Source organism: Antechinus flavipes, chromosome 1 (genome assembly GCF_016432865.1).
Source record: "Antechinus flavipes isolate AdamAnt ecotype Samford, QLD, Australia chromosome 1, AdamAnt_v2, whole genome shotgun sequence".
Lineage (NCBI taxonomy): Eukaryota > Metazoa > Chordata > Mammalia > Dasyuromorphia > Dasyuridae > Antechinus > Antechinus flavipes.
In genome coordinates this window covers 240,754,330-240,772,895 of record NC_067398.1, presented here as the reverse complement: position 1 = coordinate 240,772,895, position 18,566 = coordinate 240,754,330, and the positions used below count along the sequence as shown (strand labels likewise).

Genomic DNA, 18,566 nt, shown 5'->3' with positions numbered 1-18,566 from the left:
CCGTATGTTTAATGAACTTAAGTAGCTATTTTTTCTTCTTTTTTTTCCCTCCTTAGACTCTGTGTGGCAGTAGTTTTAGTTTTCCCCATCTTGATGTTTTTATTTGAGTGAAATTAGATTCTCTATGATCCTTTCTTTAACAGCTACTAATCCTGGGTGAAAAACAGAGAAAGGTTTGGTTGAGGATATTTGCATCATGTAGGATAGAATTTGAAAAAAACAATAGATGAAATCTAAAAGACAAATTGTCTTTTTCAAAATTTTTGTCACAATTGGACTTCCGGTTAAGATGGCGGAGAGGAGGCTCACAGCTGTGTAGCTCCATGCTTTCTCTCACTATCCATTTCATTACAAGCCTCTGAATTAATGCTTGACTGAAAAAAAACCCACAAATAGTTACCAAGAGAAGCCATCCTTGAGATTCGCCAAGAAAGGTCTGTCTTTACTGGAGGGCTGGGACGGTTTTAGATCGGGTGCAGGCGGCGGGCAGCGACAGTGAGAGCACGGGAGCAGACCGGAGAGGGGGTGGGGAGTGATCGCAGCCGTCTCTGCAGGGAGAGCTTCGCTACAGGTTTGGATACTTTGCCCCCGGCAGCAAGTCAGCAGCCCAGCAGAGAAGCTAAAAACACCGGGGCTGAAGAATACAACCCCAAACAGCTGGAGTCTCCCGGGACCTGGCCGCCCCCCCTTCCCCCCCTCAGTGACTCAGCACGCTCTGGGATCTCAGAGCGCAGGCGCACACAGTCCTGCTAGTGCCTCACTGCTGCCCCCTGCAGTCTGTAGAGGAAGCTCGGTAACACACCCAGCCCCTCCCCCAAAGAAAGACTCCAGTTTTTTCTGTTTTTCTTTGCTAGTTTGTCTTTGATTATTAGACAGAATGAGCAAGAAGCTGAAGAGGACTTTAACTCTTGACAGCTTCTATACAGATAGAGAGCAGACTCTAAATCCTGAGGAGACTAAAAACAGACAGTCCCCAGGTGAATCTCCAAAGGAGGAGATCATCTGTTCCTCAGCACAGATGAACCTCATAGAAGTAATTAAAAAGGCTCTCACAAGGGAGCTAGAAGAAAAATGGGAAAAGGAGAGGGAGGCCTGGCAAAAGAGCCTAGAGAAGTCATCCCACTCATTTAAAGACAGAGTGGTTAAAGACATAAAATCTTTGAAAAGTAGGATTAGTGAACTGGAATCAGAAAATAGCTCTCTAAAAAACAAAATGGGCGAAATGGAAAAAAATTCCAAAATTTTTGTCTAGGATTAGATTGTTTGAGTATGTTTGGTTTTCATGAATTTGACATTTATATGTAATAAATAGATTGATAGAATAGATGTCATTTTGTCAGATAAAATGAAAATTTGATAAAACGAATTTACCTAATGTGAGTTTTTTTGACTACTATTCTATTCATCCTATTTTTAATATTACTAATGAGATATATCACACCTCCCAAGAGCTGGACAGTAAAGGAAAGGAAGAGGCAGATTTCTGAATGAATTATTAACATCAGGACTATTCCAAGAACAGTTAAAATTTAGTTTTCTTCATGAGATTGGTGTGATGAATTTAATTCCAAGACAGTAAGGATAGACAGATTATTTACTCTCAAAGGGTTTTGTTTGGCTGTGGGTAACTTTGACCTAAGATACTCACAGAGTAAAGGAACACTAAAATTTAAAAAAAAAAAAAAAAAAAAAAAAGCTTTGGATATACCCAGATGAAGGCATAAAGAAAAAGAAAGAAAGTACAAAGATTTAAGAAACAGACAATTATACTGATAGTAGATGTATTTTTTCTTTTACTATGATTAGCTTTTATTAGTTATTACTTTGTGTTCCATGTTTACATGAATAACATAATTGTGGTCCCAGATCACAGCTGGTTGTATCTATATTATGTTTTTCAGACAGCAAATATGTTCTGCATTGTGATTATGATGGCCATCGTGATCTTGAGCTTTGGAGTGGCACGAAAAGCTATTCTTTCTCCACATGAATCCCCATCTTGGACACTGGCTCGAGATATCGTATTTCAGCCATACTGGATGATGTTTGGAGAGGTCTATGCTTCAGAGATAGATGGTAACTAAACTATTTTTAATTTTTTAAAAATTTTGTAGCTTGTTATAATAAGGAAATCTGTGAGTTTATGATTGAAATTTGTGAGATATGAGGCACATTCATAATCACATATGTAGTTGATAAGATAAATCATGCTGTGTTAAATAATGCCAAAATGTAATCTATTTCTTCTGTTTTAAAAATTATTTTTATTTGTAGTTTGTGAAAGCGACAAGAACTGCCCTGATGGCTCCTTTATTACTCCATTTCTTCAAGCAGTTTATCTCTTTGTGCAGTATATCATCATGGTGAATCTACTGATTGCTTTCTTCAAGTAGGTACCAGTTTTATATAGTAGCACAAACCGAAATTTTATTGGGAGAATTTGAATGAGGGAGAAGTTATTGCCTCTTGGTTACATTAGTTTCCCATATGTATGAATGACTGAGGTTTTGGATTTATATTTTAAAAATGGAAAATTTTTAACATAAACACAAAATTACTGAAAGGAAAAAATGAAAAGTGGTAGAAGACACATGATGATGAAGGGGAAAAAATGAAATCACTGAAAGCTGAAATGTAGGGTGGAGAAAGCAAACATAAATTATACCAAGAAGAAGAGTTAGGACTCATCTGAATTCTCCCAAATTCCCTTCCAAACAGCTTTAAAATAAAGTCTCAAATTGAAGTCCAGAATGGACAAAAAGATTGAGGTGAAACAATTTATGTTATGTACATGTGGACATGGCTGCATTGTAGGTAGCTTTGAGAGTACTCATTCCACAACTAGTAAGGGGAATGGAGAAATGCTCAGAAGATTGCAGGGGACTCTTTCTGGTAATGGATGTAGAACCCTGTAGCATTGCCCACACAAAGTTTGAGATTACAGTTTCAGGATGAAGAGGAAGCCACTGGTGCTTTTACTGCAGGGGAGCAGAGTCTCAGGTCCAAGACAGAAAGGAGTACTGGTGTTCGTGACTCCAGGAGAACAGGAGTCTGAATCACAATTCTAGGGTCATAAGGAGAGAATGCATTTGTTGCTCCTATGAAGCAGGAGCTCTGGTCACAGTTCCAGGGTGGAGAAAAATGTTCATGGTTGATTATAAACTAGAGTATAGACCAGGACAGCAGTGACCACAACTCTCCCTTTATCCCTTTACCCTGAGACCAGAGCCCACCTTTAACATAAAGTTTTAAATTAAGAAGGGGCAACTAGGTGGTAAAGTGGATACAGCATTGGGCCTGGAATCAAGAAATCTTATCTTCATGAGTTAAAATCTGGTCTCAGATACTTACTAGCTGTGTGATCCTGGAAAAGTCCTTTAATCCTATTTGCCTCAGTTTCTCATCTGTAAAATGAACTGGAGAAGGAAATGGCAAACCATTTTAATGTCTTTGTCAAGAAAACCCAAATAGGATCAGAAAGGAATGGAAGTGACTGAAAGAATTCAATAACAATAAAATAAATCAATAAATAGGCTGTAAAGATAAACAAACAACAACAACAACAAAGAATCAAATCAAAGAAAGTTTCTCTGATGACAGAAAATCCAGACAAAAACTTGGAAGAAGACAACAAAAACATCTACATGTTATGGTTAAAAAAAAAAAAAAGGAAGCGATAGAGCAATTTCATTTAAAATAATTGTAGATAATATAAAGGAGTTAGGAGTTTTTCTGCCAAGACAAGCACAGGAACAACATTAGTACAATTATAAAATGATTTTGACACAAAGTTAGATCTAAACAAATGGAGACATATTAATTTATCAAGAATAGGCCAAGCTAATATAATAAAAATGATAATTTTACTTAAATTCATTTACTTATTTAGTGCTATACCAAACTACAAAAATTATTTTTAGAGAAATGACTTTACTCATCCAGATGAACTGTTAAGAATATGAAGGGAATCAGTGAAAAAAATTATGACGGGCAATAACTTAACAGTACCATATTTCAAGTTGTGTTACAAAATGGTAATCATCAAAACAATATAGTACTGGCTAAGAAATAAAGTGGTGGATCAGTGAACTAGACTAGCTACACAATGCATAGTAGTAAATAGTAATCTAGTGTTTGACAAACCCAAAGATCCAAAATTTTGGGACAAGAACTCATTATCCAACAAAAATTGCTTGGAAAACAGTTTGGCAAAAACTAGGAATAGACCAACAACTCGCCCTGAGATGAAGTCAAAATACATGATTTAAGTATAAAGGAGAGTAGTATAAGCAAATTAGGGGAGTTTGGAAAATTTTATCTGATAGATCTATGGATAAGTGAAGAATTTATGTTCAAAGAAGAGATAGAGAGCATTACAGAATGTAAAATGATAACTTTGATTACATGAAACTAAAAAGGTTTTACACAAATAAAACTAGTATAGTCAAGATTTGAAGGAAAGGAGAAAACTTACTTTTCTTTCTTTTTTTTTTTTTTTTTACATAAAGTTTCTTTTTTTTTTTTTATTTTTTTAAACTTTTTATTGACAGAACCCATGTCAGGGTAATTTTTTACAGCATTATCCCTTGCACTCACTTCTGTTCTGATTTTTTCCCTCCCTCCCTCTACCCCTTCCCCCAGATGGCAAGCAGCCCTTAATTACATAAAGTTTCTATGATAAAAAACTCTCTTTTCAAATATATAGAGAACTGAGTTAAATTTATAAAAATATAAGTCATTCCCCAATTGATAAATGGTCAAAGGATATAAACAGGCAGTTTTCAGAAGAAATCAAAGCTATCTACAATTATGTGAAAACATTCTCTAAATCAACATTGATTACAGAAATACAAATAAAAATAACTTTGCAATACTGATTCATGCCTATCAAGTTGGTTAATATAACAAAAAAAAATGACAAATAGTGAAGAAGATGTGGAAAAAATTGGGATATTAATGCACTGTTGGTAGATAGAGTTGTGAATGAATCCAGCCATTCTAGAAAAACAATTTGGAGGTATGCTCAAAGGGCTACAAAACTGTGCATACCCTTTCCCTCATCAAAACCATTATTACTATGTCTGTATTCCTAAGAGATTAAAAAGGAAAAACAAGGAAAAGGAAAATATAGCAGCTTTTTGTGGTAGGAAAGAATTGAAAATTGAGAAGATGCCCATCAGTTAGGGAATGGGTGAACAAGTTTTGGTGTATAATTGTGATTAAAGACTATTGTGCTCTAAAAAATGATGAACAGGCAGATTTCAGAAAAAACAAAAAAAAAGACTTATATGAACTATGTAAAGTGAAGTGAGCAGAACCAGCAAAACTTTATATAGAGTAATTTTGTATATTGCTAATATTATAAGATGATCAACTGTGAATGACTTAGCTATTCTCAGCAATACAGTGATTCAAGACAATTTTGAAGGACTTAGGATCAAAAATGATATCAACCACTAGAGTACAGGTAGGGAACATCTGTCCAGAGAACCATATAAGGCCTGTGAAGTAATGTGCAAAGGCAACCACAGGTAGTAATGAGCTGAAAGCTAGGTACAACAACTTGAATTTTATAAATTGATATTTTTGTATGGCATGCAAACATTATAAATATCCAAATGCCCTTGACAGAAAAGTTTCCTCATTCCTGCTCTTGAGAAATAATTAATGAAGTGTGAATATGGATCATAGAATTTTTTTGGCCAGTAGTTTCTTTTGTGACATGGCTAACATATACATATAAAATGCATGTGTAAAATATGTAAAAATGTATAAAATATACAAATTACTTGTCTTCTGAAGGAAGTGAGAGGGGAGAGAGGAGGAGAATTTGGAATTCTAAATTTTAAAAAGATGAATGTTAAAATCATTATTACATGTAATTAGAAAGAATAAAATAAATTTTTTTACTTAATAAAAGAAATATTGGAATCACAGAGCACTTTGAAGAGATGAGGTCTTGCTAAGAGTTCAACTAGAAATAAGTAGAGGATATGAGGTTTTATGTAGAGAGCATAGGATTGAGAAGAGGAGTTGGTGTATTACAAGAAAGAAATAGAATATGTTGGTAAATGATGGTTTGGAAGTAATTTGTAGTATTTTTTTCCCATGTGCAAATGCTTCAAAAAGTTGTTAGGGGTGAGGAATGTAGAAAGTCCGTATTTGCCTAACAAGATAAATGTCATCTTTTACTTCTAACAGCTGGTCCAGTCTGTAATGAGTTTTGTGCCCCAGGACACAGATGACTATTTTGGTGACTTCTGAGCAGAAACCATTCTTTATTATAAAAGCTTTTCTTGTAGTTAAAATTGTCAAAAAACTAAACTGAGGTACTTTGATGTTCTCCCTCACTGGAATTCTTCAAGCATAGACTGAATGATTATTTAGGAATATTTACCATAGATAATTGTTCAGTTATAGATTGAACTGTAATTGACCTCTGAGGTATTTTAACATAATTTGATTTTATGGTTTTTCTTTTCTATCATTTTGTTGAGCCTGAGATCAAAATATCCTGAAGTTTTTCTGTGATTATCTATAGCAGATAATGAAAAAAAAATCCTAATATGTCCTGAGATAATGCTCAGTATTTACAATGGAGAGACAGTGATCTTTGTACTTTGATTTCCCAACTGAAAATTGTTCCATTGATAAAATTGTGATCACAACAATGAAACTGATTGTTTTCTTTTCTCATAAAAATCTATGATAGGAATATTGACAAATATACTTCATTCATGACAAGGAGTGTAAAGTAAGATTTCTAGATGTATTCATTCACCTTTTCATCAAATATTTTATCAGTCAGTATAAAGATACATCTAAGTAGCATAATTTGTCTAAGTTTTAGACTACCTGGCTGATTAAAAACTTGTGTGTGTGTGTGTAGGTTATGGTTACTATCTTCAAATATTTGAAATGATGTCATATAAATCATTGCTGAAAGTGGATAGAGCACTAGGCCTGGAGTTAGGAATACTGGAGTTCAATTCTGTTTCAGATAATTGCTAGCTATGTGACCCTGGACAATTCATTTAACTACTATTTTACTTCAGTTACCCCATCTCTAAAAAACTACCAAAGGTTTTTTTGAGGATCAGATGAGAAAATTGTAAAGCATGTAGTATAGTATCTGGCAGAAGTGAATGCTACATAAATATTATTCTTAGAACTATTATCATAATTATTTGTTGATTTGAAGGACAGAAGAATTACAGGAAAGTATATTTAAACTCAGTATATGGAAGAGAGATCTCCAGAAACAGAATAGGTTGCCTTATAAACTACTGAGTGAGTCCTTCATCATGGGTCACAGGTTTTGTCTTGAATATTGTAGAGAAGATTTCTATATTGGGTAGAATTTTTACTAGATAGCCTTCCGGTTTGAAGATTCCATGATTCTGCTTTACTGTTCAACAAAACAAACATTAAGCACTGGCTATGTGCAAGGTATTGTTCTAAGTTCTGAGTATACAAAGACAAATTGGATGCTGTGCCTTGAGCTGTGCTAAAAATTTGTGCCTGGATATCTGTGAAGTTTGACCCAAGCAGAGTAGGAGAGAGAAAGCTATAAAAATATATGTAAATTTTTCTTTCTGCATTTGAGAAACTTAGACTTTTGTTGAATAGACAGAATTAGTATTCATGAAATAAGTGGTGGATAATAGAGTAACTTATAATAAAGTGCTAGGTGAGATGGTTCAGATTTCAAGTATCATTAAGTTAAGTAGTTAACTTAGGAATGTAATCAAATTAAATCAAAATCATATGTACTCAAATGTAAAATTTTAGTCAGGAGAGACCTTAGAGATCATCAAAATTGTAAGCTCTTTGAACATTGAATAGGGCATTAGACATATATAGGGACTTAATACATATTTGTTGAATGAATACTAAATGAAGCATCTAGTCCATCCATTTTCATTGTCTTGAAACTGAAGTTCAAAGTCCTTTTCCATTTTTCTATAAGAAGCTCTCTGTCTGACATAATTTCATTGAAAATTCCTCTATACACATAAGAATATCTTTTCTCTTGGGGGCAGTTCATAGAATTAAATTAACTGCATTAAAATAATAAAATTAGTAAGTGATCATTGGAGTTTGGATTAATTCATGCAAGGGCTACTAAATAAATGGAACTCCTATATTGAAAATTGTGTAAATGATTTAACAAATCTCTGGTGTATACTTTCCTACTCTCCCCAACCCACCCAATGAATTTCAATCATTTGGATTTTCCTTAAGTTAAATTGATGCATAGTGAGTACTAGAGAATAGTTTCTGTTCAGGCTATTGAAGGATTAAAATAGTTTCTCTTTGACTGTAATTTCTGTCCTTTATATAAGTTCCACATTAACATGCTCTCAAGGTTAACTGGTAGAAAATAAAAAATATAAGGCCATGGGGCATTTGTTTCACTAGTATGATGTTTTTAGGATATAATAAACCAGATCTCCCATAAAAATTGGAAAACAGCTTGAATATGTCAGAATTGCCTTTCTTGCTTCCTTTCATAGCAATGTTTTCCATCAGATGAAGGCCATTTCAGATAAATTGTGGAAATATAATCGCTACCGATACATCATGACTTATCATGAGAAACCATGGCTTCCTCCACCTTTCATCTTATTGAGCCATATATGCCTCCTATTCTGTTGTTTCTGCCATCGCCGAAATCATCACCCAAATGAATTGGATCAAGAAGAAGGTGATGTTGGATTAAGTAAGTATTGGTTAGCTTTTTGACTTGAAAAGAAAAATGAAAGGCAGTGATATGAGGGTTGTGACACATAACTTGTTGCAGATAAAATTTAGGTATAATAGTAGAGAGGATAAGGGATAGTTAAATAGTGATTGGAAAATAGCAACATCTGAACAATCCTTCAAATTATTTCACTATGGGGCATATGACTGCTGGTGATGACTAAATGAACAATAGTAGAATGAAGAGTAGAATTACTTGATTATTTTAAATAAAGGAAAAATTATGATAAATGTCTGTGGACAAAGTGCTACTAATTTGTCCATGAATACAAATGTCAGTGTAGCAGCAGCAACAACAGAAGGAGTGGTAGTAATACTACAGTAATAGTAGTAGTAGTAATAATAGCAGTAGCAACACCAATACCAAAAGCAGCAGGAGGAGGAGTGAAGAAGAAGAGGAGGAAGAAAAATAGAAAAAGGAGGATTTGAAGGTGAAGATTCCTACAGAAACCCCAAAACTTGTTTCATTACCATTAGGACTGAGAAAGTAATATCCATGACATGACCGCTTTCCTAAAAAGGAAAAAGCTTTGAACAGGCAGAAATGAGATGAAGATTTAAGGTAGTAATGGAGAAAATGAATAAACTAATTTTTGTTTGCTTTTTGATAAGTGGAGAATCTTATTTTGGGGTAAAGGTAGTATGATGTAGTGATTATAAAAAATCAATGAGTCTGGGGCTGGTTTTGAAAGAAGTTTTTGTGTTTCAAGATATGCATGTGGGGGCCTTTCTGGCTGAGAACCAGAAAATACATTCTGAATTATCCCATAGATATAAATTACTGGTTGTTACAAAACTTTTGTGGACCTAATTAAAGGACAGATTTATCTATATTTGTATCCTATGTAAAAGAATGCTTAGTAAAATCCACTTGAGTATACTTGCTGGACTTTGAGGAGAATGAGGAGCCAAGGTACAGCTTCTACATAGCTGCCAAAGTGATTTTTCTAATGTCTAGCTGTTGCCTCACAATGTAATTAACTATTTGTCAACTGGTACAATGGATAGAGCGCTGAACTTAGAGTCAGGAAGACTCATTTTCCTTGAATTCAAATCTGACTTTAGACACGTCTTACCTGTATGACCGTGGGCAGGTCACTTACCCTTTTTGCCTCGGTTTTATTATCCATAAAATAAGCTGGAGAAGGAAATGGCAAACCATTCTGGTATCTTTGCCAAGAAAACTTTTAGTCATGATTGAAAATGATTGAACAAAAGCTTCTGTTTCTAGGATCAAATATAAATTTCTCTGTTTGACTTTTGTAACCTGTCACAACCTAACCCCAACTCACCTTGACAATCTTATCATACTTTGCTTATCTTCTCGGATTCTAAACCCTGCTGCAATGATCTTCTTGCTGCCCCTCACAGACAATAATTTACTTCCAATTTCTTTGGTTTGTATTGTTATTTACCAAGCTTGGAATTCATCCCACCTTACCTTAACCTTTGTTTTCTCTAAAAATGTTTTCACTTGTCATTTTCTATATGAAACTTCTCTGATCTCCCCTTTTATCACTTCTACTCCCATTTATCTTGATTTTATTTTCTTTTTGCTTATTTGTTATTCCCTGTTATTTCCTTGGATAGAATGTAAGCTCCTCAGAGTTGGAAACTTTCATTTTTATTCTTTTGGTCCCAAGGCCTAATAGACATAGTACTCTGGCACACAAGAGGTACTTAATAAATACTCTTTGGTCAATGGATTCCTGAATGGCTTTCCCCTGAAGTGTCTCTAGTTAGAAATTCCCTTTCCTCCTCAAAATAAAAATAACATAAAAGATCACCTATCTACCACTATGAATGTAATTCCTTCAAAGCTAACTCTTAGACAAATGACATTTTTGGTGGCATCAGCTTTACTGCTATCCAGGATAGTACCCCACCTACCCCCTCTCATCTTGTGCCTTGTCCTGCTGATGAGGTTTGAATCCCCTCAATTCCTGGTGATGATGAGGTTAGTGGCAATAAGAGAGCTGTTAAAAATCCCCTTTAATCGGCTGCAGGATTAAAAGTGAAAGAATTCACTTATTTCTGAATTATTAGTTGCAAAATGAAACTTTATTGTTGTATTGAAATCAGTTTGCTAAGAGACTGACTTCTATAGTGGCAGAGACCTATTGGGAAATGAAGTTTTGGTGATGAGAGAATGCTCAGCAGGCAGGGTCCTAGCAAATTGCTTGGCCATCTGCAAAGAGCTTAGCTGAGGGAAGCTGTTATATGACATCTTGGTGAGGGCTGGGACAGCCCGAGCTGATCAGACCAGGATTCCTCAATTGGATGAGAATTTAGAATTTCTATGGGAGTTGATTTGTCCCTGAATATTATTGTTTCTCTTAGCCTGGGAGGATGGGTCCTATCTTTAGACTCCTTGGAGCCTGGGAGGTCCTGATCTCTGAGATCAGAAAAGGGGACACAATCTCTAAGAATGATAATCTTAAAAGGAACCAGTTGCAGAGTGATAATTTTAAAGGGAACACAGCTTCAGTAAAGGGATCAATTTTCTTCCTGCTTCACTGCCAATATATTCATAGCTTTTTTTACTTATTTCTTTATACAAGCCTGGGAGTCTGGGGTGTTAGTAATTTATCTCCTTGTAAAAATTCTCCAGGAAAGCTTATCATTGTTTTTCCCCCCTAGATTAGGACACTGCTTATAAGAATTGAAATTTTTATCTCAATGACTCTGCTGTGGTAGACAGAAGTTTGTTTTCTAGTTGGAAGAACATCTGTTTGGTTGTCTACAGTGTTTCTTCTGGAATATGTAACATAGATAAATAGATATAGATAGATAGCTATCCACACACAGAAAGAGAGGGAGAGGGAGAAAAAGAGAATGTTTTGATTGCTCTGATTTAGCCTGTTTACAATGGAGGAGGAATAGATCCTGAACAAGGCTGATCATCCCCAATTCCCAAGCTTTCACAAACATACAGTCAAGACGAACAAACTTTATTTAAATTTTTGCTATATCCTGGGCATTGCTGTAAACTCTGGACCATCACCTGCCCACAACCAATTTCCATTCTTTTGAGAAGGAAAAGGGAAGGGAAATGATAACATGTGCATAGACAATAATTAAATACAAAATATATACAAATTCAGATCATGCTTTTTTACGGCTTCTACTTAGCCATGACATTGGGAAAGTCACTTAAACTATCTCTGGGTCTCAATTTCCTTCTTTAAAAAACGAAGGAGATGGATTAGAGAGCTTCTGAGATCCCTTTCAATTTTAGTTGTGAGTTGGCTGAGAAATGTCCTGAGTAGACAGAAAAGAGGAAGGCTTGTTAGCATATTTTAAGATACTACTCTATCCCAAGCACTGCACTAAGCACTGTATAAACATTTTTTCATTTGATCTTCACAACAACCCTCCAAAATGGGTATTATTATTCTCATTTTACAGTTGAAACAGGAAGAGTTTGCCAGAGATACAGTAAATATCTGAGGTTGGATTTGAACTGAAATCTTTCTAACTTCAGATCCAGTGGCCAGAAGGAAGTTGTACTCATCATATTATTATTTAACAATATGCCAATAATTCTAAGTTCCATTATTAGTTTACTATGAGATTACTTTGTATGGTTCTCTCTATTGATTCTGTTATTATCAGGGGACAAGAAATTCTCTGAAATCTCATCCTAATATGTTCTTGTTCAGTCTGGTCCAACTTTTCACGACCTCATTTTTTTTTTTTTTTTGGCAAAAATACTGGAATGGTTTTCCATTTTCTTTTCCAACTCATTTTACAGATGAGGAAACTGAGGCAAAGGGGTTAAGTGTTTTGCTCAGGGTCACACAGCTAGGAAGAGGAGTTTTTCTGACTCCAGTCTTGGCTCTATACAGTGTTCCACCTAGCTGTTCAAACTAATATACTCTGAATACTCTCAGCAAAATTCTGAGGGATTTTGAATTTAAATCAGTGCTTTGGAGATTGAATGACAGGTGGACCTCATTCTACCACTATTTGTTTAAAAGAAGCAGAATTAGGATCCTTGGCTTACTGGTAGACAGAATTTGTTCTCATCTACTCCCTATTCCCCTCCTAAACTACCCCTTCTACCTCTAGTCTTGGAATTGCTTAATTCATTTAGAATCCGATGCCCCTCTCTTGTTAAATTAAAAGTCTTTGAATCTAAGGTACACGTTATAGTTCAGCATGAAGCAAACCCAATGATAGGCTGCAGAGCAGTTCTGCCCTCCAAGGGCTGCATGTATTAAGGCTTCTCTAGGAATTTGCCAGTCACTGACTTGCAGTCTTTGCTTGTTGGATTGGATAGGAATGGATTAGATTTAGAACAGGGTGTATTCTGAGCCTATTATGGTGAGGGCCCTCATCCCATGAATGTAGCATTCTATGCCACTGAATTTCTGACTATGTATGCATGTGTTTGCTTGGCCAGTTTTCCTTGTACATTCTGCATGTTGAACTGGGCTTCTGATTACTAATCATGTAACTAGTGTTAAACACAGGACTTATAGTGCCATCAGGTGGACATTAACCAGAAAACATGCAATCTATCCAGGCTTCTGATGTTGGGGAACCCTGAGAATTTAGTTGTGACAAATCCAAAGTTTTTTCTGAATCAACTGGTATTTCTTAACACAGAAACCATGAAGAATTCTCCTCTTTTAAAATGTCTCATAATTAATTCTGTAAATTCTTGACTATAGATTAGTAGGATTTTTATGCTGAATTGTAAAAAAAAAAAAAACCTCCCTCCCTCCCTCCTTTTTTCCTTTCTCCTTCCCTTCCCCCCTTTCCTTCCTTCCCCTCCTTCCCTCCCTCCCCCTCCTTTCCTCCCTCCCCCTTCTTCCCTCTCTTCCCTCCTTCCCCTCCTCCCCTCCTTCCTTCCCTTCCCCATCTCTCCTTCCTTCTCTCCTTTCCCTTCCTTCCCCCTTCCCTTCCTTCCTCTCCTTCCCTCCCTTCCCCTCCTTCCCTTCTTCCCTCCCTCCCTAAGACCCTGTCTACATGTTTGGTGTTATATACTATCTCATTTTCTCAGAACTCTACCTAAGTGAAGAGGAACTCAAGAAACTCCATGCTTTTGAGGAACAATGTGTGAAAGAATACTTTCATGAGAAGACAGAGAACCTGAATTCTAGCTATGGGGAAAGAATACGATTGACCTCTGAAAGGTAAGGTTTAATTTTTTTTTTCCTTTTCTTGAAACTTAACTGTCAACAAAATAAAAAAAAAATAGATTGTGGGGGCACCAAGACAGTCAGAAGATTGGATGAAAAAGATTCATTAGGCTCCTAATATTTTTAAGTTTCCCAATAAAAGAGAATATGAATGCATTGATGCTATTTTTTTGTCTGTTTTTTTTTTTTTGTTTGTTTGTTTGTTTGTTTGTTTTTGGCAGCTGAGAGCAAAGCCACATTGCTCATCCTTGGTCTATCCAGAAAACTTTGTTTTAATAACATGGTCACAAATTGTTTCCCTCACTGTAACTAATGTTGGAAAAATGGGCCATTTTTGAATGTTTCAGTGTTGAACTGTCATTGTGACTGCAAAACCCTCCACATCACTTCACAGAACTATGGAATTTGGGAGTTGAGAGGGACCTAATAGCTGTTTATGCCAATCCTTACATAAAACGTTTCCCCACAATAATATACAGACAAAGTTGTCTTCCAGGCCCTACCAGAAGACCTCTAAAGAGAGGGAATCCAATATCTATCTAAAACAGCCCATTTCATTTTTGGATAGCACCAGTGGATATAGGCAGTTTTTCTTAATATCAAGCCTAAATTGGTCTTTTGACAACAACTACCATTGTTCTTGTTTTTGCCTCAGGCATCAAAAAGAACAATTATACTTCAGTTTGCACTGAAGAATTTATTCTCTTTCTAGAGATAGATAGCATTTTTGATCAAGAGTCTTGGATTATTATATTGATTAGAGTAGCTAAATCTTCCATAATTGATCACCATTATAAAATTACTCTTACTGTGTATAATGATCTCCTAATTCTGTACTTCATTTTGTATTAGTTCATGTAGGTCTTTCCAGGTTTTTATGAAACCATTTACCTCATCATTTCTTGTGGTAATATTCCATCATAATCTTATACTAAATATCTGCCATTACCCAATTAATGATCATCCTATCTCCAATTCTTTGCCACCATAAAAAAACAAAAACAAAAACAAAAAACAACTGCTATCACTATTTTTATACACATACATCTTTTTTCTTTTTCTTCGCTCTCTTTGGGAAATAGACCTACTAGTGGTATTTGCTAGGTCATTAGGTATGCACTGTTTCGTAGCTGTTGAGCATAGTTCCAAATTATTTTCCAGAAAGGTTAGACCAATTCACAACTCCACTAACACTTTATTAGTGTATCTATTTTCTCATAACTCCTCTAGCATTTGTCATTTCTGACAAATGGTGAGATGATGCCTCAAGAGTTATTTTAATTTAGATTGCTAATTACTAGTTTTTTAGAGCATTTCTTCCCCTATGACTACAGATAGCTTTGATTTCTTCTTCTAAAAATTTTTATTAATATCTTTTGACCATTTATCAACTAGGGAATGATTCATTTTTATAAATTTGACTCAGTTCCCTATATATTTAAGAAATGAGGCCTTTGTCAGATAAACTTCTTGTAAAATTGTAAAATTTTTTTTATATTATTTCATTGTCTTTGATACTCTTTAGCAAAAATGTAGTTTTCCTGATTGTCTCTTTTAACTAGGTTTGATTTTACTTATGCTTTAATCTGAGATCATGATTGCCACCCTTGCCTTTTTTTACTTCAGCTGTTTTAGCTCCTTATTTTAACTCTGTGTGTATTTTGCTGCTTCATATGTGTTTCTTCTAAGTAATATATTGTTAGATTCTGGTTTTTAATCCATTCTACGATCCACTTTTTATGAGTGAGTTCATCCCATTCACATTTATAGTTATAATTACTAACTGTGTATTTCCTGTTATCCTATTTCTTCTGTTTATTCTTTTCTCTTTTTTTTATCCTGTCCCTCCTCAAAAGTCTGTTTTGCTTCTGACCATTTCCTCTCTTAACCTGTTGCTCTGCTTATCAATTCCTCCTTTCTTTTATCCCCTTCCTATTTCCCTTTTGAGTAAGATAAATTTCTATACCCAGCTGAATATGAAATATATTGTCTCTGACTCAATTCTGATGAAAATGAGGTTAAAGAATTAACTGCTTCATCGGCAATTTTCCCTCTGTTGTGAAAACTATTGCTTGTGTACCCCTTTTATGTGAGAAGATTTTTCCCATTCTTCCTCATCCTTTTTATTTCTCTCAGTGCATATCTCTTTGTCACTCCTTTGTTCCCCTCCCTCCCAGATTATTCCAACACAATCAACTCACATCGACCCTGTCTATGTAAATTCCATGTAATTGCTCTAATAATGGTAAAGTTCTTAGGAGTTATATGTATCAGTTTCTCATATAAGAATGTAATCTTATTGAGGTTCTTTTGATTTTTCTTTCATGGATACTCTTTTATGTTTCTCTTGAGTATTGTTTGAATGTTAAATTTTTTATTCAACTTTGGCATTTTTTTTTTAAATTAATGATTGAAAGTCCTTTATCTTATTGTTCTTCCCTCCCCTTCCAATTATAATTAGTTCTGCTGAGTAAGTAATTCTTGGTTGTAATTTTAGCTCCTTTGCTTTCCATAACATCATATTCCATGCTCTCTGCCCCTTTAATATGGAAGCTGCTCAATTTTTTGTGATCCTGACTGTGGGACTATGATATTTGAATTGTTTCTTTCTTGCAGTATTTTCACTTTGACTTGGGAGCTCTGGAATTTGGCTATAATAGTTCTATGAATTTTCATTTTGGTATCTCTTTCAGGGGATGATTGATGGATTCTTTCAATTTCTATTTTATGCTCTAGATTTAAGATATGAGTTATGTCTAGACTCTTTTTTGATCATGGCTTTTAGGAGTTCACTAATTCTTAAATTATTTCTGATTTGTTTTTCCATTGAAATATTTCACACAACAACCCCCCCCCCCCAATTGTTTTTCATTTTTTACTTTATTTTATTGTTTCTGATGTCTCCTGGAGTCATTAGCTTCCATTTGCCCAATTTGTATTTTTAAGGAATTATTTTATTTAGTGAGTTGTATATCTTCTTTTCTGTTTGGCCTATTTATTCTACTTTGTAAGGAGTTCTTTTCTTCAGTGAATTTTTGGGTTGTTTATTATTATTATTATCATTAGACTCTTCTGTTTCTTTAAACTTTTTTTTTTGAGATTTTTGTGTCTCTTTTACCAAGTTATTAATTTTATTTTCATAATTTTCTTGCATCACTCTCATTTTATTTCCCATTTTTTCTCTATCACTCTTCATTCTTTTAAAAAAAATTTCCTCTAGGAATTCTTGTTGGGTTTGTGTCCAGTTAGCATTTTTCTTTAAGGCTTAGCTTGTAGTTGTTTTACTTTACATCTTGGTCTTCCCTGTCATTGTAGTAGCCTTTGATGGTCAAATTCTTTGATGTTATTGTTTGCTCATTATTCCAGACCTCTCTTGCATATCTCTTACGTTGTTTTATTCTAGAAAAATAGCTTACTATGACCTTTTTTGACTTTGCCATTTCAAAATTCTATTTGAGATGGCATTTTAAAGTTATTTGGAGGGGAATGTTGGGAGAGTTCGTTTGAGTTGCAGCCTCTACTACTGACTTATATTGAGTTTGTAGTTCATAACTCTTTTCTCTCTAGCCCTTCCCCCCCCCCCCCATACTCCCTCCCTCATCTCTTTCAGAAAAATTGCTATCTATGCCTTAGGTTCCATCTCATTATTTATTTATTTATTCATTTATTATAACTTTTTATTTACAAGATATATACATGGGTAATTTTTCAGCATTGACAATTGCAAAACTTTTGTTCCAACTTTTCTCCTCCTTCCTCCTACCCTTTCCCCCAGATGGCAGGTTGACCAATACATTTCATCTTATATTTATGAAGTGGATTTTTTTTTTTGGTACCCAAGTACAAGATTTTACAAATATCTCTTTTGGGTATCCCCATGGGGATATCCCCATCTTGCTTGATGTATTCCAGTGCTTTAGCCTCTCAGGATCCTTTTGGCACCTTGACTCTTATTAAATGTGTTATCTATTCCTCCCAGCTCTATATTATCTATAGAATTGATGGCCACATACCAAATTTCAAAAAGAAATTTAAACAACACAAGACCAAGAACAAGTCCCCTCCACTAGTTCCTGTTATGATCACCTGGAACCATTGGTAATTACTTTTTAAGTCTATTCTTCCAAGCAGTTTTGAATCCTATTCATGGTATTATTATTCATGGTATATTGTGTTTTCTACACAAGAATACAATGAAATTCCTTTTCCAAAGCTTTCCTAAAAACTAGGTGAAGTATATCAACAAAATTCTTATCTACTTTTTCAATATTATTGTCAAAAAAAGGAAATGAGGTTAGTTTGTTGTAACTTGTTCTTGATGAAATTTCCCTGAATCTTTGTAATCTTTGCTACTTGAGATGTTCTCCAAAAGTTTCTTTAATGATCCATTCTAGAATTTTCCGAGAAACTGAAGCCAAGCTTACTGACCTAATTGAAGACTGTTTTCTTCCTCCCTTTTTTGAAAACTGGGACATTTTCTCTTCCATATTCTTATGGTACTTCTTTCTCATGATTTTTAAAACATCACTAACAGTGGCTTAACAATCATATCTGTCAATTATTATTTTTTAAGTCCTGAGGTTTCAATAATAATACGAGCTAGATTTAGGCTAACACTCGAAAGCTTGCAGAGTATTTGTATGTGTGATTTTGTTT

The 18,566-nt window shown here is 34.7% G+C and overlaps 1 protein-coding gene across 1 annotated transcript in view; it reads left to right on the top strand.

The window, feature by feature from the left end:
• TRPM6 (transient receptor potential cation channel subfamily M member 6) overlaps positions 1-18,566 on the top strand; it is a 145,257-nt gene that overhangs the window by 76,910 nt on the left and 49,781 nt on the right. The window contains exons 22-25 of the mRNA XM_051972081.1: positions 1,902-2,076; positions 2,275-2,389; positions 8,517-8,722; positions 13,772-13,904. Coding sequence (XP_051828041.1) covers positions 1,902-2,076; positions 2,275-2,389; positions 8,517-8,722; positions 13,772-13,904 — 629 coding nt within the window. The remainder of the gene's footprint in view (positions 1-1,901; positions 2,077-2,274; positions 2,390-8,516; positions 8,723-13,771; positions 13,905-18,566) is intronic.